At 43.8% G+C, this 27,901-nt stretch overlaps 1 protein-coding gene across 2 annotated transcripts in view; it reads right to left on the reverse strand.

The window, feature by feature from the left end:
• Nucleotides 1-3,557: 3,557 nt before the first annotated feature.
• Nucleotides 3,558-27,901, reverse strand: part of HSD17B2 (hydroxysteroid 17-beta dehydrogenase 2) — a 49,791-nt gene continuing 25,447 nt past the window's right edge. For both annotated transcript variants that reach the window (XM_019743735.2, XM_074314521.1), the window contains exons 2-5: nucleotides 18,439-18,651; nucleotides 12,906-13,091; nucleotides 7,955-8,092; nucleotides 3,558-4,006 (exon numbers count right to left, since the gene is read on the reverse strand). In XM_019743735.2, coding sequence (XP_019599294.2) covers nucleotides 3,633-4,006; nucleotides 7,955-8,092; nucleotides 12,906-13,091; nucleotides 18,439-18,651 — 911 coding nt within the window. In that variant the 3' untranslated portion in view covers nucleotides 3,558-3,632. The remainder of the gene's footprint in view (nucleotides 4,007-7,954; nucleotides 8,093-12,905; nucleotides 13,092-18,438; nucleotides 18,652-27,901) is intronic.

The following is a 27,901-nucleotide window of genomic DNA, read 5'->3' on the forward strand; positions in this document are numbered from 1 at the left end:
CCTTCTTCCTTTTGCTGCTTGTTTCTCAATGTGGAATTCTGAGTTGGGTATTGAGCTGGGACTCAGAAACACCCATTTAGTCCTGCCATGGCTACACATACATCTGAGACCCCAGAGAGAAATACTGGCTTACAGGACAAATCAGTAGACAAATACTTTATTTTGAGCCACTCCGGAGATGCCAGTGGTCCTGAGTGGACCACTATGAGTTGGACAGGAGGTACCACCACCCAGCTGTTTGCATGGAATTGCTCTAGCTCTTCTTCAGAATTACACCATCCGGAATGGCATTCTAAAACATGGTCTTTATCACTAGTGGAATGAAACCGATGAAATTTAATGTTCCATTCAAATAAAATAGTAAAGCTTATTTGTAGGCCTTTATTGGCCCCCTGTTTAATAAAAGAAATGACATTTTCACTGAGTGCTTTTTCTAATTTTTCCCTCTTGCCTGGGACTGCCATGAGAATGGTCCACTTTCCTCTTGCCGGCAGTGGGAAAATACAGAAGAGGAAGAGATAAAGTGTAGTGGGGTAGGGTTTGGCATGGGATTTACATGGGATATTATGTGGCCAGGTATTAAACGTACCTTGCAACCTTCCCTTGAGCAGAAGAGCAGGACTGGGGGGAATGAGATACTTTTTGCCAAGAGTCTTGTTGTTGAATCTCCTGTTCACCATCCCTTCTCCCAATAATTCAATAAATTGTGGTCATAATGGGGGCTTCCCTCTGCCATTAGTTCTTCCTGGTTTCTAAACCAGTGGCATCAACTACTGTACAGACATTGTCAAGGCATGGTGGTGTTATGTATGTAATACTTGTCTCTTCTTTTCTGAGGTATTGTGCTAAAAATGAACTATATTGGAATGCTGATTAATTCTTTCAGGTAACTTAGCCTCTTCTAATTTAAAATAGGGTCTTCCAGATGAACATGCAGTGGAATTCCAGATTCTCACCCCCACCCCCTTTTCCTTGACCTTTTCCTCAGAATCTGAGTTCCTAGGGCCTGGTGTATTTCCCCAGCTCGAGGGAAGCGGCACTGTCTCTTCTTCACCGGCCTCCAGTTGGATTTCTCATCCTCACTTCAGCCCCCAGCTCAAGGCTGTCCCCCTGGTAGCCTCTGCTATAGCGTTGTCCCACCCACTCGCCTGGGACCCGGGCTTTTCCTTCCTACCCCGTTACCCCTGCTCTTTCCCTGAGACTCATCAACTTTTTCATACCTCCCCACTCCCACCCAAACCCAAGGGAGTCATGATGGGAGTGGCGGTAAGATGTTGTCGGTCTTTCTCTGGCTAAAACAAGCCACCCTGTGGTTTCTTTCCCTCCGAGGTAATCTGAAGATAGCGTGGAAGCTCTCCTGCAGGAAACCAGTTGGCAGCTTCTCTGATACGGGATTCTCAGACCCACCTAGGTCTCCAGGCAGCACCTTTTCCCCATGCCTCACAGTTTTCAACCCCTGGGAGGCTGCAGAACAGAAAGTAGGCCCCACACTCAGGTCTCAGCCTGATGTCGCCAGCTCTCCCCCACTGTCCTCAAAGAGCTCCCTCACCCTCCTGCGGCCTCACCACGTACCCCACAGGCTGCTTACTCTCTGCCTTAGAGCGGTGGTTCACAGACTTGACTGTGCAGCACCTGGAGAGCTCATTCCGACACAAGCGGCTGGGCCCACCCCGAGAATTTCCGATTCATTAGGTGAGGTCAGTAGAATAATGGTCCCTAGCAATGATAAGGGCACACAAGTTCCAAGAATCTGTGACTATGGAACCTCATACGGTAAAAGGGACTTTGTAGATGTGATTAAATTAAGGCTATTGAGATGGGGAGATTATCCTGGATTATCTGGGTGGGCCAATGTCATCACACGTGTTTTTATAAAAGGGAGGGGGTAGAGTCAGAGTCAGAGAAGGAGAGGAGGCAATGGAAGCAGAGGTCGGATGGAATGAGGCCGCCATGAGCAAAGGAATATGGGAGGACTTTGGAAGCTGGAAAAGGCAAGAAATGAATTCCCCCTTAGAGCCTCCAGAAGGAACACAGCTCTGCTGACAACTTGATTTTAGCCCAGTGAGATCCATTTCAGAATTCTGAACTCCCAAACTGTAAGATAATAATGTTTATTATTTTATCTGTATATTGTGTTGAGTGGCTGAGTTGTTAGTAACAGGTTGCTGCAGCCATAGGAACCTGAAAGGCGAGTGGGTTGGCTCCTGAGAACCTGTATTTCTAATAGGTTCTCGGGTGAGGCCGTAGCTGCCGGTGTAGGGACCACGCTTAGAGAACCACTGGCTTATAGTGAAGCACACAATCCTCAGTCTTCCTCCAAACTCTGGACTGCAGGTTAGACACACTCTGCCCGCTCCATGTCTGAACTGTGGAAATGGAATTGCTGGCCTTGCCAACTCAAAAAGTGCCTGTTGTGGAAATCAATGGTTTTACTTGATTTTTTTTTTTCCTTTCTGGTCTGCCCTAAAGCAATGGTGGAGAACCACTGGGTGGCTGGCATGACCAGACATTAAAAATGCATTGTATTAATAACTTCCTAACTAGTATCTCACTCTATCGTTGTTTATTATTTTCTTTGGGGGACAATTACAGACCGTTGTCAGTTTATCTACTTGCCCCATATCTCCATGAAGTTGGGAAACGGAAAAAGGACCTGCACGTTCCAGAAAGGAAATGAGACAAAGGGAGGGTTGCAATGAGCAAGATGAGTGGACCTCTGCTTCCCTTATGTCAGGTTGATATTTTTTCTAATTCCTTTTATGCCCCCTCTGTTCACGAGTTCCTCCGCCCCTTTTGCCTATCCCAGGTGAACCTGGCAACACCTCCCTTAGTATCTGATATTGCTCTCTTCAGCCAGGGTTCTCCTGGTAATGAGGCTGGCTTTCCATCCTGGGAGAATGGCTTTCCATCCTGGGATGCTTATCATGGAGGTGATAGGGATGGTTACTATGGATACCAAACCAGCCAGTCATTCGACATTCCCTGTCATTTGACATTCCCTGGGTCTGCCAAAAGGCCTCTGAGACCTTCCTTGAGATGAGAGACCTCATCCTATTATCTCCAGGGCTCCTGGTAGGTAGAGGAAGGGAGAGGAGGTACACAGAGTGCTGATTACGTACACTACATCCAATACCTTGGATGCAGTTGTTATGTCAGGACATCAGTGCACAGTTAGAAAGAGTCCATTTGATTGTGGTCCTTACTATTTTCTCCTCCTCTTCTCCCTTCCTTCTTTCATTTTTTTCTCTTCATCTCTGTTTCACGCCCTTCTCTCCTGGCAGGCAATGGAGTCCAACCTGGATTTCTGTTCTAGCTCTGCCTTTTGCTAGCTGTGTGGCAGTGAACTAGGAACTTAACTTCTCTGATCCTTAATTCCCTTACCCATTAGGTAGGGGTGAAGACACCTACCTTGGTTCTCGGATGAGAACTAGATGAGAGAATATCTAAAATGTATCTGATGCAGAGTAGGAACTCAAGCAAAGCTCTCCATGGTGGTCATTTCTACCCTCCAGTATTCTCACTGCTAGGTCCCAACAGAGTTCACAAGAAATGCAAGGTAGGAAACCACAAATTTAATGAGAAACTCAGTTTTCCCTTTCATGCCAAAACTATAGCATTCCCCACTTATTTGCCTACATGGCCTTCTTCTTCCAGGTAGGCATGCTTAGTGCTTTCGGCAGGCTACTTCCAAAGCAGAGTTTTCTTCTATAAATTTTCTTGCTAAAATAATCAACTATGCCAGTCGGGCTATAGGAAACGAAGCAGAGCCACAGGTACGTGCCTGAACCCGGCGTGTAAAAGGCAAAGGGCCTCTTCGCAGAGATGGCGTGCCGGACATCCAGGAGCACGGGGCACACATCCGGGTTGGCATATTTGTGCGTCATGCTGACGAAGTTCCGTTGCTCAAGGATATAGTCCTGGCCGTAGTCCTCCAGCACGTCAGGGGTGAGGTGGTCCAGGATGTCCTTCTCCAGCTTGTTCCACATTTCACTAGAGCCTACGATATCTGGGAGGCGACAGGAAAGGGAGGCTCAGATGGCAGGAAGTCCCAAACAGGCACGACTGCCCCCTAACAGGGAAACAGGCCCTTGTGAATTGGCTTCTGTTGGGAACGATGGGCATTCCAAACACATTTTAATATATGTGTTTGATGATGGTATTATATATATATATATAAAATATGTGTGTGTGTATACATATATATATTTTGCTGAAAAGTGCACAGGTGACTGGGTTTCCACCACCAAATGCTCATGTAACCAGCAACCAGATCAAGAAAAGGACAAACCAGACTCGAAGACTCCTCTTTCAGCCCCCTTCCCAGGAGCTCACTGTCCCAATTAATGAAATAGAGTAGTTTTGCCTGGCTTTGGACATTATATGAATGGAATCATACATTACGTTGAGAGACTCATCCATGTTATTGCGTGGTCATTCTCATCGTTTTCTGTTATGTGAATATGCCATCAATTACTTATCCACTACACTGTGATGGCCATTTGGGTTGTTTTCAATTTGGGGCTCTTAGAAATAATGTTGTCACAAACATTCCAGTACATATCTTTCATGACTGGTATATACAATGTGAAATATAATGCATGCACTACAATATATGTTATATATAAACTATGTATATACATAATGTGAAAAATAAGTAAATAATAAGATGTATATGTTTTTAAAATTAATCTTCTCTGAGGTAATTTAGTTGTGTGTGTCTTTCTACATTTCCTCCTTGTTCATGCAAACATATATACACATAGAGGGCTTTGGTTTAATTCTATCTTACCAGGAACAAACCAAAAAAAAAAAAAAAAAAAAAAAACCAAAAAGGATCGTACTATATGTATTTTCCAGGAGTTTGCTTGTTTGTTTGTTTGTTTGTTTTTGCTTTGTAATAAACCACAGGCCTATCTCCTGGTCAGTGGCTATAGATTGAAACCAGAGTAGCAGAATTTTCCATTAAACAGCTTTTAGTCAACCATTTCTCTATCAAAGGATTTTCCAGTGGTTGCTAGTTTCCACCATTTTAAGTGGTTCTACCATAAACCATCGTGCACAATATATCCTTTTGAATTTCGGCATTTACTTCTATAGGTTCCAGTCCCCAAAGTATGGGTGCCTGGTCAAAAGGCACATGCATTTTGAATTTTAATAGCTACCAGATTCTTTCCAGAAAGATTGTAGCAACCCACACTCCCTCCTGCAAAGTATGTGATTGCTTGGGGATCGCTGTGGGGATGAGATTGTGTTTGCTTGCGAGCTTGCGTGACTCCCCAATATCAAGACCACAGGGGAGTCTCACTGTAAAATACATGCCAGTGAAATCCAATTATACTCATGGGAATGCAAACAGAGTTCCAGTGGCTCGTTTCTTTTCATGAAGGCACAACACTCTATTTAAAGAAATTATTGCCCTGACAATTACTCTGGAGGGTTCTGGGTCATGAAAAACATGTTTACACGAACTCTTATTGTTCTTACAACTACCTCTCCCAGTCTCTTTCACAGGCTAGAAAATTCCTTTCCCTCACCACTTGCTCTTTAAACACCTCATGGACTATCTAACCACTCCGTGGGTACCCTGTCTAGAGTCTCCAAAGCTCCCTTTATTGGTGACAAAGCCACCAGCCCTTTGTCAACCTTCATCTGCCACTTTTGACACACACCTACCCATCCCCTGCCACTTTGGGGCTACACACAATGAAATTGTTAAGACTACCTTGATCCAAAGCCCATCTCTGCCTCATGTTGCTTCATATCAGCTCTGTGGCTTAGGAAATTTCTTAACTCCTCTGAAACTCAGTTTTTTCCCTGCAAAATGGAATTAGTGCGATGCCTACCTCAGAGGTGAGGATTCAGTAAGATTGTGTATGCGAAGTGCTTAAGAACTGCTCAGTATGTAATATGTTTTAGCTATTGTTATTGCAGAGCACCAGAAAATCTGGTGCAACTCCTTGAATGTCTTCAGATGCTCTTTGTGCCTCTGAAGATTCCTGTTCTTGTCCTCCACTTCAAGCATCATTTTCCAAACTTGAGTCCTCAGCCCTACTTTGTCTAGCCTCTTGCCTTAAAAGAACCCATCAGATATCAGCTTTAAACTGAGGGCAGTCTGGTATGAAATAAAGACTCCAGGCACTGCACCTAGGGAGCTGGTTTCAAATTCCCCAGCACCGCGGTGTGCCAGATACCCGTACTGGGTTGTACATTACCCCCACACACACCCTCACTGTCCTCACCTAGCAAATGATATCAATGAAATCTACCCCTCAGGGCTCTAGTACAGATTAAGACTCATGTGGAAAGGATGGGAGTATAAATTAGAGCAACATTTTAGAAAACAGTTTGGTATTATCCAGTGACATTAAAGATAATTAAACTCGATAATCCAGTCATTCCACTCCTGGGTAGGTATGGTAGGAAAAATCATGTACACAGACACCACAGTACATGTGCCAGGAAGTTCATAACTGAATTCTTCATAATTTTCCAAAAGTGACCTGAATAACCCCTCAACAGTAGAAAATTTGTGGCATATTCACAAAATACTATACAGCAGTAAAAATGAATGAACCTCAACTACACACAACAGAGACGAATTTGGGAAACATCATGTTGAGTGAAAGAAGCCAGACACCAAAGAATGCACACATGTTGATTCCATTCAAAAACCAGTACAGCCAAACTCGATTGCTTGGGGATGCGTGTATGGATGTAACACTGTGAAGAAAAGCAAATATAAATAAATGATTATTACAAAAAGGGAGAGAGTGGGTCATGCGTTGGGAGAGGACCGTATAGAGGCTTCTGGGTGCCGGAAGTGCTTTCTTTTTTGATTTGGATGTTCAGTACATGAGTTTTTATTATAATTTGTTCAACTATGTGTGTATATAGTATATTTCTCAACTACAAAATAAATAAGATCCACAACATCAGGACAGAACGTATGGACAGCAGCTAGTGTCTGAGAAGAGCAGCTCTCCCTAAACGTTAGCTATGCCAATTTCAGAGAATCCTCGAAACTATAACTTAACTGCAGAATCCAGGCACTGCTCCTAGGGAGCAGAGTGGCTCTTTGGTCCAAATGGCGCCACATCTCGGTGTTGGAAGTTTTCTTTGTCTGTGTCACTAAACCCTCAATTCTCCAGTCAAGTTCAAAATCAAATCTGTCATTCCCCGCTTTCCACGAGCTCTCAGTCAGCTTTCTTCTTTGTGTCATGTCTTCTCTCCCAGCCTCTCAGTCTGTCAAATTTGGCATTATCTTTGACCCACTGAATTCTCCTCCCTATCCAGGGGGTCCCCATGGTGGGAACCCCTCTCAGGGCTTCATCTCTCTATTCCTACTCCCCTGGTCCAGCCTCTCAACCTGGGTGGCCCAAGTCTCTTTCTCTCTGTCTTCCCCCTAGAATAGGCCTTTCACCCAGTCCTGCTCCTCCTGGCTAACAATCAAATCTCTAGGGTTTATTTTTGAGTATGTTAGCAATCCCTCCCAGTTTGTGGTCTTTTATTAGACAGGCTTTTTTTTACATCTTCACTTGAATCACCAATTAAAGGTTTAATGGCCCAGAACTAAGGACTGAGCCATAGGGGTGGCCATCTGCCCAGAATTCAGAAATTCAGGGAGAGGAGAGGAGAGGATGGCCATCTCCCTGGGGGGGGAGGGCAGGTAGAAGAGAGGTAGGTCATATTCTTCAGAGGGGAGGAGGTGGTATTTGAAAAATACATGACATCAAAACATGACAAAATACGTGACATAATTCCTTTGTGGAAGGATGCAGGGTCATAACCATATATGGAAGAACTTGGCACTTGCCCCTCTGTTCTTAAAAGAGCCCCACCCATCCCAACCCTCTTGGCTGGTTGACTTCTGAGGGGTTCAGTTTGAGCAGAACAAAGGACCTTTAGCATCTCTTCCTGGATGAACATTGCAAGGCCCTTCGGCTCAGATACCCACTTGTTCTGAAGCCTCCGGGCTGGATGACGGAGACTTTAACTCCCCATTTAGAAAGCTCTTGTCTCATGACCGCCGAAAACATCGTCAGAGCCGCCTTGGATGAGCCATAGGCTGCCAGCTTTACCATTGGGACCCCTCCTATGGAAGTAATGGGAGAGAAAAAAAATCAGGTCTGATGTTTTCAATTGTTCATCCACGCAGTATTTAAACAGCACCTACCACATGACAAGAACAGATATCAGTGGTGACTAAAGTATACAAGGACCCTCTATTGTCAGGTGAGTGCATATTCTTGGTCACCACTATTTGTCTGGCTTCTTTCCTTCTGCCTTCATGGCTGCTCCATCATATCTGGTCTAGGGACCAAACCAAGGGTAAGGTTCGATCTCTGCCAGCTTGTAAGCTAAATGTGGTGTAGGTGGATAAAGAGCACTTGCCTCAGCCTCTAACCTTCTTGTTCAGCCAGCCGACATTCTGAGGTTCCCAGTAGACATATCTTCCCGTGGTAAGGGGTGAGGTGGGGAGGGGGCACTGTTCAGCTCATTACAACAAAGAGCAAAACATTCCATGGAACCATGGGGCGTCTCTGAAAGAGTGTGTGAGAAAGGACTTATTCTAGGAGGGCCAGTTAGGGCTGAGAAAAGACGCTCTTTATCCCACCTAAGTCACATTTAGCTTAGAAGCTAGGTGAGATTGAGAGGGTGGGCGCAGAATGTTTTTCTTATTGTGTGAAATGCATATAACATAAAATTCACCATTTAACAATTTTAAGGTGTACAATTCAATGGCACGGAGTACATTCACAATGCTGTGTAACCATCCCCACTGTCTAATTCTATGTTTTCAATACCCCAAAAGGAAATCCCATGCCCATTAAGCAGTCACTTCTTGTTCCCTCTACCCTCAACTCCTGCTTTCTATCTCTATGTGTTTGCCTATTTGGGACATTCTATATAAATAGGATTGTCCAATATGTGACCTTTTGTGTTTGGCTTCTGTCACTTACCATAATCTTTTCAAGGTTCATCTATTCTGTAGCATATATCAGTGCTTCTCTCCTATTTATGGAATACCATTCCATTCTATGGATAGATGACATTTTGTTCATAAATTCACCAGTTGATGGACATTTGAGTTGTTTCCACCTCTGCCTAATCTGAATAAAGATACTATAAACATCCATATTTAAACACTTGTTTTCTGTTCTCCTGAGTATATACTTAGGAGTAGGATTGCTGGATCATGTGGTAACTCTATGTTTCACTTATTGAGGAACCCCAAATGTTTTCCGCAGAGGCTGCCCCATTTAACATTCTTACTAGCAATTGAGAAAAGTTCCAATTTCTGCACACTCTTGCCCTCGAGTGCTGTTTTCTGGTTTTTTTATTATAGCCATCCTCGTGGGTAGGAAATGTTATCTCATTGTAGTTTTGATTTCCTGCAGTTGTTTTTAAATAGTCCTCTTGGTGATGCTAAAACACCTGAAGTTTGAAAAAAATTGTCCAGGGACGAGTTGCATCCACTTAGGAACTAGTTATAAAAATGCAGAATCTTAGCCCCTCCCCCCTCAGACCAAACTTAATCAAAATCTGCATTTTAACAAATATCCCAGGTGACCACTACACACATTAGTGTTTGAGAAGCACCAGTGTAAGAGACAGCCTTAAATTGCTAACATTTCCTAATCTTCATTTAAACACTAGAATTAGAGTCTATGGTTTTGGGGGGGCTTTGCCACTGTTTGCCTAGTATGTCCTTGCTTGATTGTTTGCAAAAGTGAGAGGAATGCAGAACTTAGAGTAAAACTGATAGACTGGGTTACCAACCCTGGCTCCAGCGCTTACCAGCTGGATGATGCTGGGCTGGAGTGTGCTTGATATAGAAAAGGAATAAATACCCACATCCTTCCTGCAGACCTTATTGAATTAAGAATTATATAACTTTAGGCATGTAAGCTTCTAATACAACTTCGCCCAGAGAAAGTTGCTCAGTCTCGTTATACTCTCTTCCCCTTGGCCTACACTAGCCCTGGCTATTGCGTGAGAGTTTCAGGGAAGTAACTCAGATCTGGCTTCCTCTCAGATCACGGAGCAACTAAGGGACCAGCCGAATGATTAGCCAGATGATTCCCTTAAGGCAGCCAGCTCAGCAAGGAAATGTCCAGCAATGACCCCACCGTAAACTTCTCTAGACTAAGACCCAGCTCAAAGTGGAACCATGAACTTGGCTGGATACCTATAATTTATAGACTTGTTACAATCTCCAAGGCCACTTACTTTGGTGTAAAGTAATTGTAATGCATTTTAACCAGTAACTATGCTAAGCACTCACACCACACAATATATTTACATCTACAGCCCATACCAGAGGTTCACAACTGGGGGCAATTTGGGGTGACTCACCCCCCAACACACACACAATGGACACATGGCAATGTCTGAAGATTTGTCAACCCTGGGGGTGGGTGCTACTTACATCTAGTGGGTTAAGAACACAGATGCTGCTAAACGTCCCACAATGTATCAGACAGCTGCCCCACAGAAAAAAAAGTAGCCTTCCCCCAAACATCAATAATGCTGAGGCTGTGAAACACTGCCTTAGGCTCAGGTGCTGGGTCACCCTATCATTAACAGATGATAAAATTGACACGTAGGCAAGTGAGGTGACCTGCCCCAGATTACTCAGCTACTTAATAGAAGAAGAGGATTCAAATCACAACTGGCTCAAAATTGCTGAGGCCTGAACCGTTCTGTAAGGTGTGTTTTTTTTTCAACCATTCTATTCAAGCGGAGCTTGCAGCTGTATACAGGTTCGACTCTGTAATTTCTTAAGAGGAAACTGGCCAGGAAAAAGTTTTTAGATCTCTCAACATAAAGATTTTTCACCCGCTCTTTGTACAACCTATCAAAAAGTTGCCTCTCAATTCCTCTGATCCTTGGTTAAATATTTATCTAACCACCCTGCCAGGATTTGGGTTAAAGAGCTATTTCATTTCTGTGGGAGGGAGAATAAGTATGACTACAACAGATAAAATTCTACCAAAGAAGGTAGGGTCAAATCTAAAAGCAGTGACCTGTTAAGGGTTAGTGTGTGACAGGGAACAGCAGGATGGATGGTAACTTAGGGTCACAATCAGGGGTGACGATAACAATACTTGGCAGGATAAAAAGCTACAGGTAGATATAGACAGCCAGCCCCTTCCCAAATGTCATGGCAGATGGCTTTTGAGTCTCTAACTCACGCTATGCCAAGTGTGACTGATGATTAAACACGTGCCATTTCCTCTCTCACACAGCCCTAAGAAGAAGCAATTACTATGATCCCCAGGGTATAATGAGGAAGCTACAACTCAGGGGTCCAGGACTTTGTCGTAGGTCACTCAACTGTCAGTGGCAGGGCGGCTGGTGGCTCGGTTGGTTAGAGCGCAAGCTCTCAAAACAAGGTTGCGGGTTCAATTCCTGCGTGGAATGGTGTGTTGCGCCCCCTGCAACTAAGATTGAAAAAAACAGTGACTGGACTTGGAGCTGAGCTGCGCCCTCCACAGCTAGATTGAAGGACAACTACTTGGAGCTGATGGGCCCTGGAGAAACACACTATTCCCCAATAAAAAAAAAAATTTGAAAAAAAAGAAAAAGGAAAAATATGTCAGTGGTAAAAACAGGATCAAAACCTGGGCAGTTTATCTCCACTCCGCTTGGCTGCCTTCCTCTCCTTTTTGAAACCTTATTTTACCTGTATAACTACATGATGTCTTTTTCACTCTTTCTGTTTCTTGTTCCTTTTTTTAGGGATAGGAGGTGTGGGAGAGGAGGATGTATATTAAAAATGCAGTTCACTCTTCTGTACATCTCCTAGAGAAGAATTTAAAAAAAACATGTTTCTACCCTAACCTAATCCTTACAAGAGCAAGGCAGGAGGGTCAGAGTCAAGGAGAGATTGGAAAATGAAGGAAGGGGCCATGAGCCAAGGAATGCAGGTGCCTTCCAGTAGCTGAAAAAGTCAGGGGAACTAATTCTCCCTTAGAGACTTTGGAAGGAAAGCAGCCCTGCAGACACCTTGATTCTAGCCCAGCGAGACCTCTGATCTGTAAGATAAATTTGTATTGTTTAGCCACTAAATTTGTGATTATTTGTCATAGCAGCATAGGTGTAAACTAATACAACTGGGGTGAGGGTGCATCTACCCTCCCTCCCTGCTTTTCATCCTCCCCCACGCCACCGGCAAAACAAAACGAACAAATAAACAAACTGTGTGGGCTGACCTTAATACCTAGCATTGGCGGTCCATATCTAGGCTCACTCTGCCCGCCAGCTTTCCAAGCACTCCTAGCGGACATCTTTTATCACGTGAATGTGATGTCACATACATAAGCATTGTTTATGAAAGGAAGACTGTTAAACCCTTGACTGAAGTTGTTGACTATTGATTGAAATGGAGAGAGGTGTATTTTCAAATAATATGCCCGGACCCAGTTGCCCTGAGATTGCAAAATAATGAGAATGATTTTATGGGAAAATACTCAGAGCAGCCAACTGAGACAAAGCAGTCTCTGACAATGCCAACAGTGTGGAAACATTTGCCCACTCATCTTACAGGGAGAAAAAGAGTCTGCTGAGTTTGGGAAGGTTGAAAACAGATTACCTGCAATGCTGACATTAACCATTTGTAGGATTTCCTGTCCTCTCTATACGAGGAAGCGTGTGCGTGGACAGTCACATTGCAAAGATATGCAACACCCTTAAATCCTCAGTAATGAATAGATGAGTCAGAAGAGTTCACACATGAAAAGATTTGAAAAGCAGAGAAAGCTTTGATTGTGTTAAGAACAACAGTAAACATACAATTTGACTAATCTTGACCCAGCCCTGTTTGAGCGTGTCCTGCTTTCCTGTTCAGCCCACAGAGAATGCAGCGAGCCGTGTCTTGCACGCCAGGAAAAAGATCAACTTACCCACCATGCTGCTGATATTCACCAGCCTCCCCCTGGATTTCCTAAGAAGAGGCAAAAATGCCTTTGTGACTTCCACGGCCCCGAAGAAGTTCACCGCCATGCATCGTTTGTATTCTGTCATGGGAATGAGCTCCCCATCAGCGGGTAAGCCAAGGATCCCAGCATTGTTGACCACAGCCCACAGTCCTGAGAACAGGAAAGAATGCTTTTAAGTCTGGGTAAGGCTGGAGAGCAGGACGATTTTTTAACACTTCACGTTCTGGAGATTTAGGACCTAGGCAGATCACTTAAAATCTCTAACCTCAGTCTTGAATACCTATAACTACCTACCTTAAGGGGTTGTGTGGGGAGGACATTTGTGAACTATTAAGCAGTGCTTTTTTGGAGGTATTTTCTTTTGCTTCAAAGCCCTTTCCTACATCCAGGCAGCTAGAGATTTGCTACATCTGGAGAGAGATGACACATCAAGGGGAAGGGTAGTAAGAGTCTACCTTATGTTTCTTTCTCTAAGGAATGTGTAAAGACCATATAATATCTTTAACACAATGCAGGATGACATAAGAGCCTGCCTTACATTTCCTTAGACTAGAAGAATTCCTAATCCAGGGAAACAGGAAAACTAGAGCACAAGGGCCAAGAACTACCATGTTTCCCTAAGAATAAAACCTAGCCGGACACTCAGCTCTAATGCATCTTTTGGAGCAAAAATTAATATAAGACTCGATCTTATATTATAATACATTATATAAGACCCAGTATCATATTATATTGTATTATATTATATTATATTATATTATATTATATTATATTAACCTGGTCCTTATATTATATTATATTATATTATATTATATTATATTATATTATATTATACCTGGTCTTATATTATAGTAAAATAAGACCAGGTTTTATATTAATTTTTGCTCCAAAAGACACATTAGAGCTGATTGTCCAGCTAGGTCTTATTTTCAGGGAAACACGATAAGAAGATTGCTGAGTCCAGACTCCTATTTTTTCCCCAACCAGCCTGATCCCCTTGATCAGAATCACCAGGAGGGCTTGTTCAAACACAGATTGCTGGGCCCCCCTCCAGAGAATCTGATTTGTGATGTCTGGGGCGGGGCCTGAGAATCTGCATTTCTAACAAGTTTCCGGGTGATGCCGAAGGCTGTTCGGGACATACTTGGAGAACCACTGTCCCCACATAGTGGTTTGAACCTTGACTGAACATTAGGATCACCTGGGGGGCTTTTTAGAACCCCAGTGCCCAAGTTGTACCTCAACCAATTAGATCAGGAACTCTGGGGTGGGGGAGAGAGAGGAACTTGGCATTGGTAGTTTGTAAAATCCCCCAGGTGATTCCCGTGTCCAAGCAAGCTTGGGATCCCCTGCCATAAATAGTAGGAAAGAGGCAACACTAAAACTCCAGATGTTTCCGGGGTGAGGGATCTGGAACAGAGGTGAGAGAACTGGGTCTTCTTTATCTGGGAAAAACAGAGGTGACAGGACCTGGGGTGTGTTGAGCTAGACAGACCGGAAGCAAATTCTCCGAGTCCCCCATGCCTCAGCGTGATTTAGAACAGCGGTTCTCAAGTGTGGAACTTGTTAGACAGGCCAGTTCTGGAGCCCTACGTCAGACCCGCTGGATCAGAAACTGGCGATCAGAAACTGTTGAAGCTCAGCATCTGATACAACCTGCCCTCGAGGTGTGAGAAGCTGTGGTACGTGCAGGAGAGGAATAAGCCTCGGTGCTGGCTGAGGCACCGAAATGGCAGGAGAAGGCACCAGCCCAGCAGTGCGTTTCTGATGGCATCAAGCATGTAGGTAGCAGCCAACCTATGTGAGGAGTACGCGGAGCGCTGGGCATCTCCACAGGCGCCAGCATGAAGCACTGACAGTCCAAGACGAAGTGTCCCATCCCCAGGAATTTAGATGCTTCCCCGGAGAAATGAGATAAAGCGCAAGATGACAGAAATGGGCTTGGCCACGTGGCAGAAAGATGGCTCAAAATAGAAATTGAGTTCCGTTATGGAAAATAAAGTTATGATTTCTTGCACACCTGAGTTGGTGGTCTGACATTTACACACAGTAATGATTGGGCACATACAGCGAGAGGGTGCCTAGCACATAGTAAGGCTCGACAGCTAACATGAGGATGGTGATGGGAGAAGAGGATGCCTCCACTAGCATCTCCAAATGAGGGTTTTAATTCACTCAGCCTGATGCACACCTTTAACCTGTCAACGCGCAGACGGCAGCTTGAGAATGCCCCTAGAACAGCAGTCGGCAAACATTTTCTATAAAAGGCCAGATAGTAAATAGTTTAGCATGGCAGGTCATACTATCTCTCAACTCTGCTATTCTTGTGTGAGAGCAGCCAGACTGTCAGTGAATGGGCTTGGCTGTGCTACAATAAAACCTGACGCATGGACGTTGACATTTGAGTTCCATATAATTTACATGTGTCAAAAGAAATCCTTCTTCTTCTGATTTCTTTTAACCATTTAAAAATGTAAAAAATATCCTCAGCTCACAGGCTGTACAAAAACAGGTGGCAGAGCTATATCATAGTCTTTAAATGACAAAGTTAAAGAGCTAGACAACAGATTAGTGATTGCCAGCGGTTAGGCATGAGAATATGGTTCTAAAAAGGTAGCATGAGAGAGGCTGATGGTGATGAAACAGTTCTGTGTTTTGATTGTCTTGATTTTTGCACAAAGCTACATGTTATAAAATTGCAGAGCTACACACACACACACACTTGCATGCATAGACGGTAAAATCTGAATAAACTCTATGGACTATATCAATGCCAAGTTCCTGGTTTTGCTATTGTACTATAGTTATGCAAGCTGTTAATAGTGAGGGAGACGGGGCGAAAGGTACACAGGATCTCCCCGTACCGTTCTTTCCACGTTCCTGTCAATCTACAATTATTTAAAAATAAAGCATTTAAAAAAACAGGCAAGGTCATGGTTTGGCAACTCCTGCCACAGAATGCTAAGCTGGATCCAGACACGCCCAAAGCCACCTGGACTTTTCGGTTACATGAGCAAATACATTCCCTCCATGCTTTAGCAATTTGGAATTGGGTTGGGCCACTTGCATCTGAAAGAATCTTGATGGAAACGTGGTTTTAGTTGTCAAGGAACCTAGTGGGAAGGAGTGGGGGATGAACAGATATTTATAATCATGCAGCAACACGGGTACGAGTGAGTGGCCTGAAGACCAAGTGAATGATTCATGGATTACCAGGAAGGTCATGCAAGAGATGTTATGTTTGAGCCAGGTCTCCTGTGGGAATAGAGTCTGCAGCTGGATGAAGCAAGAGTCTTGGAGAAAGGGAGAGAGACAAGAAGGAAATTTTGGCAAGAGGAGGCTGCATATGCAAAGATATGAACTAGAACATTCTATTCTGGAAACCATTCAGAATGTACTGAGTGGATCATCAAGTATTGAAGATTAAGGGTTTGGCAGAGGCCATTCTCCTGAAAGGCCTTCAAATCCTTGCTTAGATTTGATGTGATAGTGGATAAGAGAATCACTGAACCATTTAATGAGACAAAGCAAAACAGATACCACAGGCCTGGCTCATGGGGGGAACCCAAGATGTGGAGGCTCTATGTCAAAGGGTTGTTCGGAGATGGACCACATTGGAAGATGTGCGCGTTATAAAGATCACGCTCCATTTGGAAAGTAATGGGGAAGGTAAAGCCCAGATGCAAGGAGGCCATTATGGGAACCCAGATGGAAGAGGGGGTCCTGCTCTAAGCCATAGCTGCCTGGAGATGATAGGAAGGGGCTGGGATGATAAAGATCTAGGACGTAGAATTGACAGGACTCAGAACCAAAAGGACGCACGGATCAAGGGCAGCTGCAGGTCTAAGTGACCCCCAGGTTGCCTGCTTGAATGACGGATCAGGTGGCAGTGCCAGCATCTGAGCCCATGGGGTGCAGGAGGGTAAACTGATTTGCAAACTGGCTGCAGAGGAAAGTAAAATGAGGTTGGTTTTTAACAAATCAAGATGGAATGTTGATAACCATATATCCATATAGTTCTGGATGTTGAGAAGAGGGCTAGGTGGATAATACAGATTTGGAAGTTACTTAAATCACTGTTGCTTAAATCTCAGTGTTTCTCAACTCTAGCAGAGCAGTAGCATCGCCTGGGGGGGCTTTAAAATATACTGATACCTGGACCCCCCTAAAGAGGATTTATTTACAGCTGACATGCCCAGCAAAAGGCAGGCAACCGTACGGGCCTTATTCTTGAAGGATTAGCTGAGTTAGTGTATGTACATACTGATATAATTGGTTGCGGGTGGGGTGCCCAGGATGGATGGGAATCACGGGTGTGTGACCTGTGCAGTCACACGGGGTCCAGTGCTCCTGAAGGACCTCACGCTTGGGTCAATTCTCTGCTGGCACTATCTTAAAGTCTTAATCATTTCTTTAAATAAGGAGCCCCACATAGTTTTCATTTTATACTGGGCCTCCGAACTTAGGTAGCCCATCCTAGGCCCAAGCATAGGTGTTTTCAAACACTCCCCAGGTGAGAATTCTTGGTATAGGGAGAGAATAGTATAGAAACAAGAAGTAGAAAGTTTGGGGCTGGAGCCTCAGTAACATTCACATCTATGGGCGAGGGTGGAGGGTGGTAGAAGAGGTTCACACAGGAGAAGCAGACAGAATGATCGGAGAACAAGGAGGGCAACAGGGGGCTGGCCACCCCAAAGCCAAGGCAGGACAGTTGATTGCCACATTTTAAAACACTGCAAAGAAGTTAAGAGCTGGGTGTGTGGGCTAATACTGATTAGCTTGGCCAGACCCGTTAGAGAGGCATGGTGAGAGCCAAAATGGAATTGAAGGTGAAGAAGTGAAAACGGAGGGCAGCAGGGTTCCAAAGAGCTTGGCCATGAAAGAAGGGAAGCGAAAGGGCAGGGGCTGAGGGAGGACAGTGATTACTAAGCTTTTTTTCTTTTTTTTTTTTTTAAGTCTAATGCATGTTAATATTGGTGGCAGGAAAGAAATGAGGAGGGAGTGGTGGGGGCGATCATTACAGGGATAAAGAATTCTGTAAAACTCATAGACACAGACAATAGTTTAGTGGTTGCCAGAGGGTAAGGGGGGCGGAGGGTGGGGGGTGGGAGATGAGGGTAAGGGGGATCGAATATATGGTGATGGAAGGAGAACTGACTCTGGGTGATGAACACACAATGGGATTTATAGATGATGTAATACAGAATTGTACACCTGAAATCTATGTAATTTTACTAACAATTGTCACCCCAATAAATTTAATAAAAAAAAAAAAAGAATTCTGTAAGTTCTGTGAGGATGGATCATGCCTGACTTATTCCTAACGTCTTCATGTCTATGAGAGGCCACAACACATGGCAGGTGCTCAGTACAGGTGTTGAGGTGCAGTCAGCTGCCAGAACAGATTACAGCGCAATGGTAAGTAGAGGCTCGACCCCATGACGGGCCTGGGCAAGGAGGTGGAGGCAATAGAGGGTGCGATGGCTGACGGCCGTACCTCTGTTCTGCACCTTTTGCACCACTGTGCTGTACGCATCTTTTATCTGCTGGGGGTCAGTGATGTCCATCTGCAGCACGGAGAGACGTGTGGAGCAAGTTCTTCGCAATTCCTCTGCTCCTGATCCCTTTTCATTCAGAACTCCGGCAAACACTGTGAAGCCCAGCTGGTCCAGATACTTGGACAAAGCATGGCCAATCCCGGAATCGCCACCTGCAAGGGGTCAAGGCAAGACAAAGTGGGCTCAAGCCAAGAAGGCAGGAGAAATTATTTAATAAGGAAACACTGCATGGTGGTACACTCTGGAAAGAGCGGGTCTTGAGGAAGTTTCTTGATTTGCAAAGTGAAAAATGCGCAGAGAAGCCACAACAGACCAATTTCTCTGTATTAAAAAAAAGGGGAAGATGAGGGAGAATTTGGGGTGGAACCATACATGGAAGGGGAAACACTGATGGGGTCGGGGGATGGTCCAGGAGTGACTGGTGGCCAAAGAATTTAGGAGAGAATAAAATCTCTCCTTACTAAATCTGGATTTGTTTTTTATTTGACAGTGAATGAATAAAGCCAAAGTTCACAGGAGGACATTTGCTTGTACTTATTCATGAGGAAGGGTAGCATAAAGGCCTGGCCCCACCATGCCTACCTGTGCAACCCAGATTAGGTTATTTAACCGCTCTGTGCCTCAACTTCATCATCTATAAAATGGGCCTAATGGTGGTACCTACATCAGTTAATATTTGTGACATGCTTCACAGTGCCTGTCCCAAGTAACTATTACATAAGTCTTTTTCTTTTTTCTTTTTCTTAACAAAACTATGTCATCCCTCCTGATTTCCAGGTCTTTACATGCACAATATTGGTAGATGGGTAGTTTGACTCTACTGACAGCTAAACACCTTGGTTACGACTCAGACTGCCTGATTCCGCCTCTTCCATGTCTGAGCCTTGGGAACTATTACATATAATTGTGTGGAACCTCCATTGCATCTGGTAAGTGGGGGTATAAAATTATCTCCTTCCTAGGCTGACCTTGGAAGTCAACAAGACGGAGGATGTTTTGCACAAGGCCCAGCATGTTATACATGGCTATTATCAGACATCATTGTGGCTCTAACCCAGATATCATTTCTGATTTACAATGTTAGAGATCAGGCAGTGCTGGCCCTAGTGTTGTAAGGCTGTGAGTTTGTACAGGGGTCAGAGGACCTCGGGAAAGTATATGGCTGGCGAGGCACTCCCTGCCAAGATAGGATAACCCTTGTGTACTCCAGAAACCCAAAGACGAGGCTGGGGCCTTCATGAAAAAACTAAGGGTTCCTTCAGTTACCCAATAGTAGCCTCTGAAAATGATCATACCTAGTACAAATTGAGTGTTCATCAAGTGCCAGCCAGCCTCATACATATTAACTTAATGAAATCCTCCAATACACCCTGGGAGGTAAGTCATTTTACTATTTGAGGGGGAAACTGAGATACAGAAGGATTAAGTCATTTAGCTGGGACACAGTAGAGGTTGGAAACCACGCAGGGCTTGGGATATAAACATCTAGAGTATGAAATATTCATTTCTTCCAGAGCACAGGGCTTAGCACGTAGTAGGTGGTCAATAAAAAGCATGTGTTGACTAAATGGGCATTTAGGAGGGCACTGGAATGTGAATTCCTTAAGAACAGAGAGTCCTGTGTCACTAGTATTGTGGGTACCTGACTCAAAGAAATGCTCAACAGACGTTTGTTGAGTTGGATGCCTACCCCAATAGCAGAGTGGGGGAAATGCTGGGGTTGGTTTTAAGTTATGCTCTTTGAGATCATTCTTTCTCTAGTGGCCTGGAAACCCATCAACTTGGAGCAAGCAAGGAAGACTAGAGTCGCATTTGTGCAAGATTGGAATGAATTTGAAATAGTGATTTATTCTAAAAGTATTAATAAAGTCTCAAGTTATGTGCAAAACGGAAACAACGTAAATCACTTTAACTCAAAAGAGTTAAGAATTGTAGTTTCAAAACTGTTCTAACTGTAAGTAGATTTCTGCTGTTGCCACATGGGGGCGCCATATTAGCTGGTAAACATAAATCTATCCTATCATTTCTTGGGTCAAGTCTTAAACTAGGCAAGTTGTGAATAATTTGAGTTTAGGAGTTCTTCAGGGTCAGGTTCCTTGAGTGAAACACCCCATGTTGTTAAGATAAGACTGCGCGTGTTCTTGAACACAAGTTGGATGCTACATTCAGAAAGAGGGATGAAGGGGGGAAAGTCTGCAAGCCTTTAAATGGTTTCTAGTCATTATTAAAACATCATATAAGTAAAAAAAAAAAAGAAGAAGAAGAAGAAAAGAAAACAAACTTTAAGATCAGCAGTGGGATAAGTAAAAGAAGAAATTACCTGTAACTTCACCAATCTAGCATAACTTTTACACTTTTTTTTGTTTTTTCTTCTAGTCTTTTTTCTATACACTGCTCTTTAATAATTACAGTTATAGCACATATAACTTGACAACTAATTTTAAATTAATATTATATAAACCAGTTTTACATGTTCTACATAGTCTTCAAAACCATAAACCATAATGTTTCACTACTCGATAAAATTCTCCCTATTAAAAAATGCAGCAGAGAAAAATGGTGAGAGCCTGGATTCTAGAGCCAGGGCACGTAGGTTCAAATCTTGACTCTGCCACTTATCAGCTGTGTGACTTTGGCCAATCACTTAACCTCTCTACATGTCAGTTTCCTCATCTGTAAAGTGGAGTGATACTAGGAACTGCCTCATAGGGTTGTTAGCGGATTAAATGATTTAATATGTTTAAGTAATTGGAAGAGGGCCTGGCATATGGCGGTCGCTATTCAAGTGTTCGTTAAATAAGTGGAAACTTTTTAAACATTCTTTCATTGGCTACTTCTAGTTCCTGGAACCAAAAGGGTTTTCAGTTCAGCGTTTATCTCAGAAGGTCATCACAGCTATTCTAACCACAGTGATGAATCAGCCAAGGACCCTGGCTCTGCTTTCTGCCAGCAGTCCCATCTCTCTCAGACCCTGTCCCTAAAGCTCCTCTATGTCCCCACTTTGTCAATAAAGCCTTTGACCAATAGCTGCTTAAGGCAGAGCTCCTCGGCGGGTGGGTATCTTCAGAAGTACCAAGGCCCTTTCTCATACTGGCATTTTACTTCTAACAGTGACATGAACAAACACAAATTGAAGACCTTCTCTGTATCAATAGCAGAACACACTCTGAATATGTGTTTGGCTTGGCCCACACAGTGTGTTTTGTAAAAATTTAAACAAATACTTCAAATCAGATGATTTCACCTAAAAATCCAAGTCCGTGGTTTTTCTTGATTAACCGGGAGATGGGCCAACTCCAGGCCTGCATTCCTACAATTCCTCTGAGTTGAAGTTGAGGACCTCAGTGGCTGCCTCCTTATATGGGCCATTCTCTCAGTTAGAACAAGGCTCAGTGCTCCATCATGTGCACACATTTCCACTGCCAGCATTGCTTAATAATGTGACCAGGATGTGGTCAAGATGACGGAGTAGGTAAATTCGTGTTTGCCTCCCCTGACCACCTCAAAATTACAACTAAGCTACAGAACAACCATCGTTGAGAATTACCTGAAGTCTAGCTGAACAGAAGTCCTGCAACTAAGGACATACAGAAGAAGCCTCATGAAGACTGGTAAGAGGGACAAAGACACAGAACAGGCTGGTCCCACACCTGTGTGTGACCATTAAAAATCAGGAGGGATATCTCAGCTATGCAGGTTCCCCCTGAGGAGCAAGGGGTCCTGGTCCCACACCAGGCTCCCCAGCCCAGGGTTCTCGAGCTGGGAAGAGGAATCCCCACCAGTGGAGACTGTGGCTGAGTGAGACGGAGGGTGGCTCGAGTCCCAATGTTTCTCTTAAAGGGCCCATGCTGGGGCTTACATGCTGACAAACTCACTCACTCTGAACTCCAGCACTGGGGCAGCAGCTCAAAAGGTGCCAGGGACATACAGGGAGGAACTAAGTTATCTGGCTTCCAGGCAAGAGCTGGAGGGGCAGCTTTCTCCCCAGAATTGTTGGCAGAAGCCATTAGCCCTGTCTCAGTGTGCAGACACAGGTGACCATCTTATCTGAGTCTCCATCAACCTGGCTGACACCTTTCCCCTAGCTTTGGCAATTGTCTGAGACCTCGCCCCACCCAACTTCCAAGCCCACCCAAGCCTCTCAGTGGCTTTTCTATACAAATGGCCTGTTTCTAAATCTCTCAAAGGTTCACAAACCCCAAACAAGTAGCATCTGGCTTCAGCTTGCCCCATACCACTTGCTGAGCAGCCCCAAGCCCAGCATTGGTGGCAGCTCGCCTTGGTTTGAGGCTTGGCCTCTCCTGGGCACCTCCAAGCCCAGTGCGAATAGCAGCCATCTGCGGAATGCTTTGTGGCTCATGCCAGGTGACCCCAGGCAGGTCACAGGCTGCGGCTGAACTTTGCCTGGGTCAGGGCCCCTCCTGAGCACCAGCTGGCCTCCTCCGCAGATGACACACTCAAAGGACAGTCTGGGAAGGCACCGGAGCCCTGCAAAAGCAACTCCTGCACCATAGGGTCAGCCGCTTCACTGTAGTCATGGCCAGTCTTCACAACCAATGAGGGCAAGGGTCAGTCCCTCCCATTGATGTGAAAACAGCAACCAAGTCTCAGCTACAACCGGAGGGCACTCATGACCCACAGAAGGGACACCCCTGGAGCACCTGGCTCATGTAACCAGGGGACTGTGCCACTGGGCCTCATAGCACACCTACTACATAAGGTGATTCTACTAAAGCAGGGAGACATAGCAGCTCTACCTAATACATAGAAACAAACACAGGCAGGCAGCCAAAATGGCAAGACAAAGAAAGAAACATGTCCCAAATGAAAGAACAGAACAAAGCTCCAGAATAAGAACTAAACAAAATGGAGACAAGCAATCTACCAGACTCAAGAGTTCAAAACACTGTTGATTAGGATGCTTGATGATCTCAGGGAGAACTTCAACCAAGAGATAGGAAACATAAAAATGGAGATAGAAAACAGGAAAAGAAACCAGTCAGAAAAGAAGAATACAATAACTGAAATGCAGAATACATTAGAGGGAATCAACAGTAGATTAGATGAGGCAGAGGATAAAATCAGCAATTTAGAAGATAAGGCAGCAGAACAAACAATCAGAATAGCAAAAAGAAAAAATTTTAAAAAATGAGGATAGCTTAGGGGCCTCTGGGACATCAAGCATACCAACATTTGTGTCATAAGCCCAGGTAGTGAGAGTCCCAAACAAGATACACCCAAAGAGGTCCATGCCAAGACACGTCATAATTAAAATGCCACAGGTTAAAGACAAAGAAAGACTCTTAAAAGTAGCAAGAGAAAAGCAGTTAGTTTCCTACATGGGAGCTCCCATAGGACTGTCAGCTGATTTCTCAACAGAAAATTTCCAGGCCAGAAGGGATTAGCATGAGATATTCAAAGTGATGAAAACCAAGATTACTCCACCCAGCAAAGCTATAATTTAGAATCAAAGGACAGATAAAGAGCTTCCCAGATAAGAAAAAGCTAAAGGAGTTCATCACCACCAAACCAGTATTTCGAGGAATGTTAGAGAGACTTCTTTAAGACAAAAAATGATTAAAAATATGAATAATAAAATGGCAATAACTACATATCTAATAACAAAATTACTTTCAATGTAAATGGATTAAATGTTCCAATCAAAAGATAGGGTGGCTGAATGGATAAGAAAGCAAAACCCTTACATATGCTGCCTACAAGAGACTCACTTCAGATTGAAAGACACACACAGACTGAAAGTAAAGGGATGGAAAAAGATATTTCATGAAAATGGCAACAACAGGAAAAATCTAGAGTAGCAAAACTTATACCAGACAAAATAGACTTTAAAACAAAGGCTATAACAAGAGACAAAGAAGGACCCAGTGATCTCACTTCTGGGTATTTATCCGGAGAAACCCAAAACACTACTTTGAAGGGACATGGTCATCCATATATTCATTGCAGCATTATTTGCAATAGTCGAGATATGGAGGTAACCTGGGTGTCCATCAATGGATGAATGGCTAAAGAAGAGGTGGTACATGTGTACAATAGGATATTACTCAGCCATAAAAGAATGAAATGTTGACATAAATGGACCTAGAGGGTATTGTGCTGAGTCAAGAAAGTCAAACAGAGAAAGAAAAATGCCATATGATTTCACTTATAAGTGGAATCTAAAGAACAAAATAGACAAACAAATAAACTCATTACAGAGAACATTTAATGGTTGCCAGATGGGAGGGCATTGGGGGGGCGGGGGGGCGTTGAAAAAGGTGTAGGGATTAAGAAGTACAAATCTGTAGTTACAAAACGGTGATGGACATATAATGTATAGCAAAAGGAATATAGTCAATAATATTATATGTGGAACCTAGAGAACAGGATAAACGAACAAACAAAACAGATGTAAGCTCATAGATACAGAGAACATTTTAATGATTGCTGGACTGGGGAGATGTTGGTGGGATGGTGAAGACGGGAAGGAGGTGAAGAGGAACAAACTGGTAGTTACAAAATAGTCATCGGGATGTAGAGAGTATAACATGGAAAATATAGTCAGTAGTATTTTAATAACTGCATAGTGTCAGACGAGTACTGGATTAATTGAGGTGATCACTTCATAACTTATATCTATGTCTAATCACTGTGTTGTACACCTGAAACTAACATAATATTGTATGTCAACTGTAATTGAAAAAAATTTTTAACTATATATGTAAAAAAGAGTATATAACTAAAATAACTTTAAAATAATATTATAAAGGTGTGTACAGTAGTTAGTTCATAAAAATATTGTTATGGCTTCTGTTCTCATTCTAAATAAGTATTCACTTTTCATACCTGAAAAAAATAATAATAATGTGTCCTGCCACACTTCTGTAGCCTTTGAGCCCAAGAACCTTGATATACATTGTCCCATTCACACATGTTCTCTAGGTCGAAAGCTGTTTGTCTGGAAACCTGTAAAAAACTAAGGAGGAAAGGACTTTCCCCTCCATTCTTTAAGATACAAGCGATCCATCAGCTTGCCACCCTCATGTTGACACTGCCTGTTCCCTATAAAGTAGATTAAGACGTGATCAAAGGGTAGATAAATAAGACTCAAGTGCACTTACGACTTCCCTGAGGGCCATGCAAGGCTCAACTCCTAATTCTGGAAGAGCAAAATACTTGACAATTGTAGCACCAACAACCCATCTACCTTGCCCGTGGCACTCTAAAAGGATAGTAACTGTTGGGTGGTGAGGCCCTGGGGAAAAAATCTTTATGTCAATTTTTTAATGAAAATAAATGCATTTTTCCTGGAATACAATCTCTAATTCTCCCATACTATTGTTATTCCTATAGTCAGATAGGCAACTGAGATGTTAAACACTTGTTCAAGGCTACCCAGCTGGGATGTGCTCGGGTCAGCTCTCAAACCCAGATTTGCTCTTTATAAAGCATGTTCTTTTACTGCTATGAGTTACTGTCTCCTTGAGCACCTGGACAGGGGAAGAGGGATGTAAAAAGTGGGGACACCAATGATGGGAGCGGTCTTCCAGAGAGGGGTTCCCATCGCTGATGCCAGCTCCCTCCACAGAGAATGGACTCCCATCACCTATGCAACAGCATAAACTACTTACAGCTGCTCTTCCAGAAGGGAAAATGCAATGGTACCGTTCTCAGTGATGCACGAGGAAACAACTCCTAGCCTTGCTGCAAAATAGGCAACCAATCAGAGTATCCCTGGGGGGTCTGAGCACGTGGCTGGATTCCCAGACCACAGTCCAGTCCTCATGGCTCTCCTGAACTCCGCCTGCTGCCCCTCAAACTCAAGCAGAACTCATCACCAATTGCCCCCAGTTGCTTCACCTTCTGGAATTCCTTATTCTCCTAAATGGCATCACCCTCCTTCCAGTTACCCAGGGTCAACGTCTTCTCTCCCAGCGCTCACCTCCATTCAGTACCTATACTTTCCATACCAAGATTTTGGCATCTATCTCCATACCTCCTCTTCTGCTCCTTACTGAAAAAAGAAAAGAAAAAAAAAACAAAAAACAGCCAACTCATCTAAGCTCAGCCTGCCCTCAGATCACCACCAAGCTGGGGCTATACATACTCAAGAGCAACAGAAAATAAAACCATAATTGTCCCAAATTTCGTGTTACACCTGCTGAGAGTATTCCAGTTAAGCAACAGTAGGTGTAACTCTTGAAACTGACATCCCGAGATTGTTGCTGATGGGGATTACTGTGCAGTCAGCTGGGATGGCCAGGATTTCAGAAATCCTCTGCCAAGACCAGAGGCCAGTATCCAGACAAAGGTGGAAAAACTCTCTCTTGGCAGAACTTAGGTGACTCAGCCAGGACTTCCTAGCCCCATTTCCTCTACAGTGTCTTTGCAGAGACTCAGAGAATACTTTTTAAAAAAAAAAATCTATCAAATACCCACCTCCTTAAAAAAAGAAAGAAAATAAGAAGTCTATCCAACCGTTGATATCTATGACCATAAAAAAAGGTGGTGCTCTGGCTTTCCCTAAATGCCACTTTTAACTTCTTCCTGCCTCTCTTCACATTCTTCCATCCATTCATTCATTCATTCATTCATTCATTCATTCATGGGTCACTGTGTTAGGTCCTAGAAATATCCCCATAAAAGAGAGACATCACCCCACTTTTATGAAGTTGACTGCCTAGGACACAAGTTCTCAATCCTGAACACCGCCAAAATCCCTGGGACACTCCAAAAAATGTCTGTGCCCAGGCCCCACCTCCAGAGAGTCTTATTTAGTTGGTTTGAATGGAGCCAAGTACTGGCAGCAATTTCTAACGCTCTCTAGGTGGTTCCAGCATGCAGCCAGGGTTGAGAAATATTGATCTAAGGCAGGGATCTCAACCAGGAGTGACTTTGCCCCCCGGGATATTTGGCAATGTTTGGAGACTCAGAGAATGTTATTGGCATCCAGGGGGTAAATGCCAGGGCTGTTGCTCAACATCCTGCAGCGCATAGGGCAGCCCGCACCACGAAGAGTTCTCTGACCCCAAATGGCAACAGTGCGGAGGCTGAGCAAGCCCAGTCTATGGGAAAGACAGGCCTTAGTTAAATCATTACAATACAGAGCGAGGAATGTTACAAATAGGAAAGTTCTAAGAATCACAGGCCATAGAGAACTCAAGTCCCCTCCTTTAGTGAGCACTCCATGGAGAAGAATGCAGGCAGCAAAGAGGAGGAACTAAGTCACCCACATCAGGGCAAGGACTCTACTGGGATACCTAGTTCACTCTTCTATATCCCCTGTGCCTGAGACAGTGCTGAGCGCATTGTAGTGGCTCACTAAATACTTGCCGAATGACAAAGTGATCGGCTGATTGAATGAAAGTATCATACATAGTCCAGCCACCATCCTCTTCCCTG

The sequence above is a fragment of the Rhinolophus sinicus genome, linkage group LG11, assembly GCF_036562045.2.
Source record: "Rhinolophus sinicus isolate RSC01 linkage group LG11, ASM3656204v1, whole genome shotgun sequence".
Taxonomy (NCBI): domain Eukaryota; kingdom Metazoa; phylum Chordata; class Mammalia; order Chiroptera; family Rhinolophidae; genus Rhinolophus; species Rhinolophus sinicus.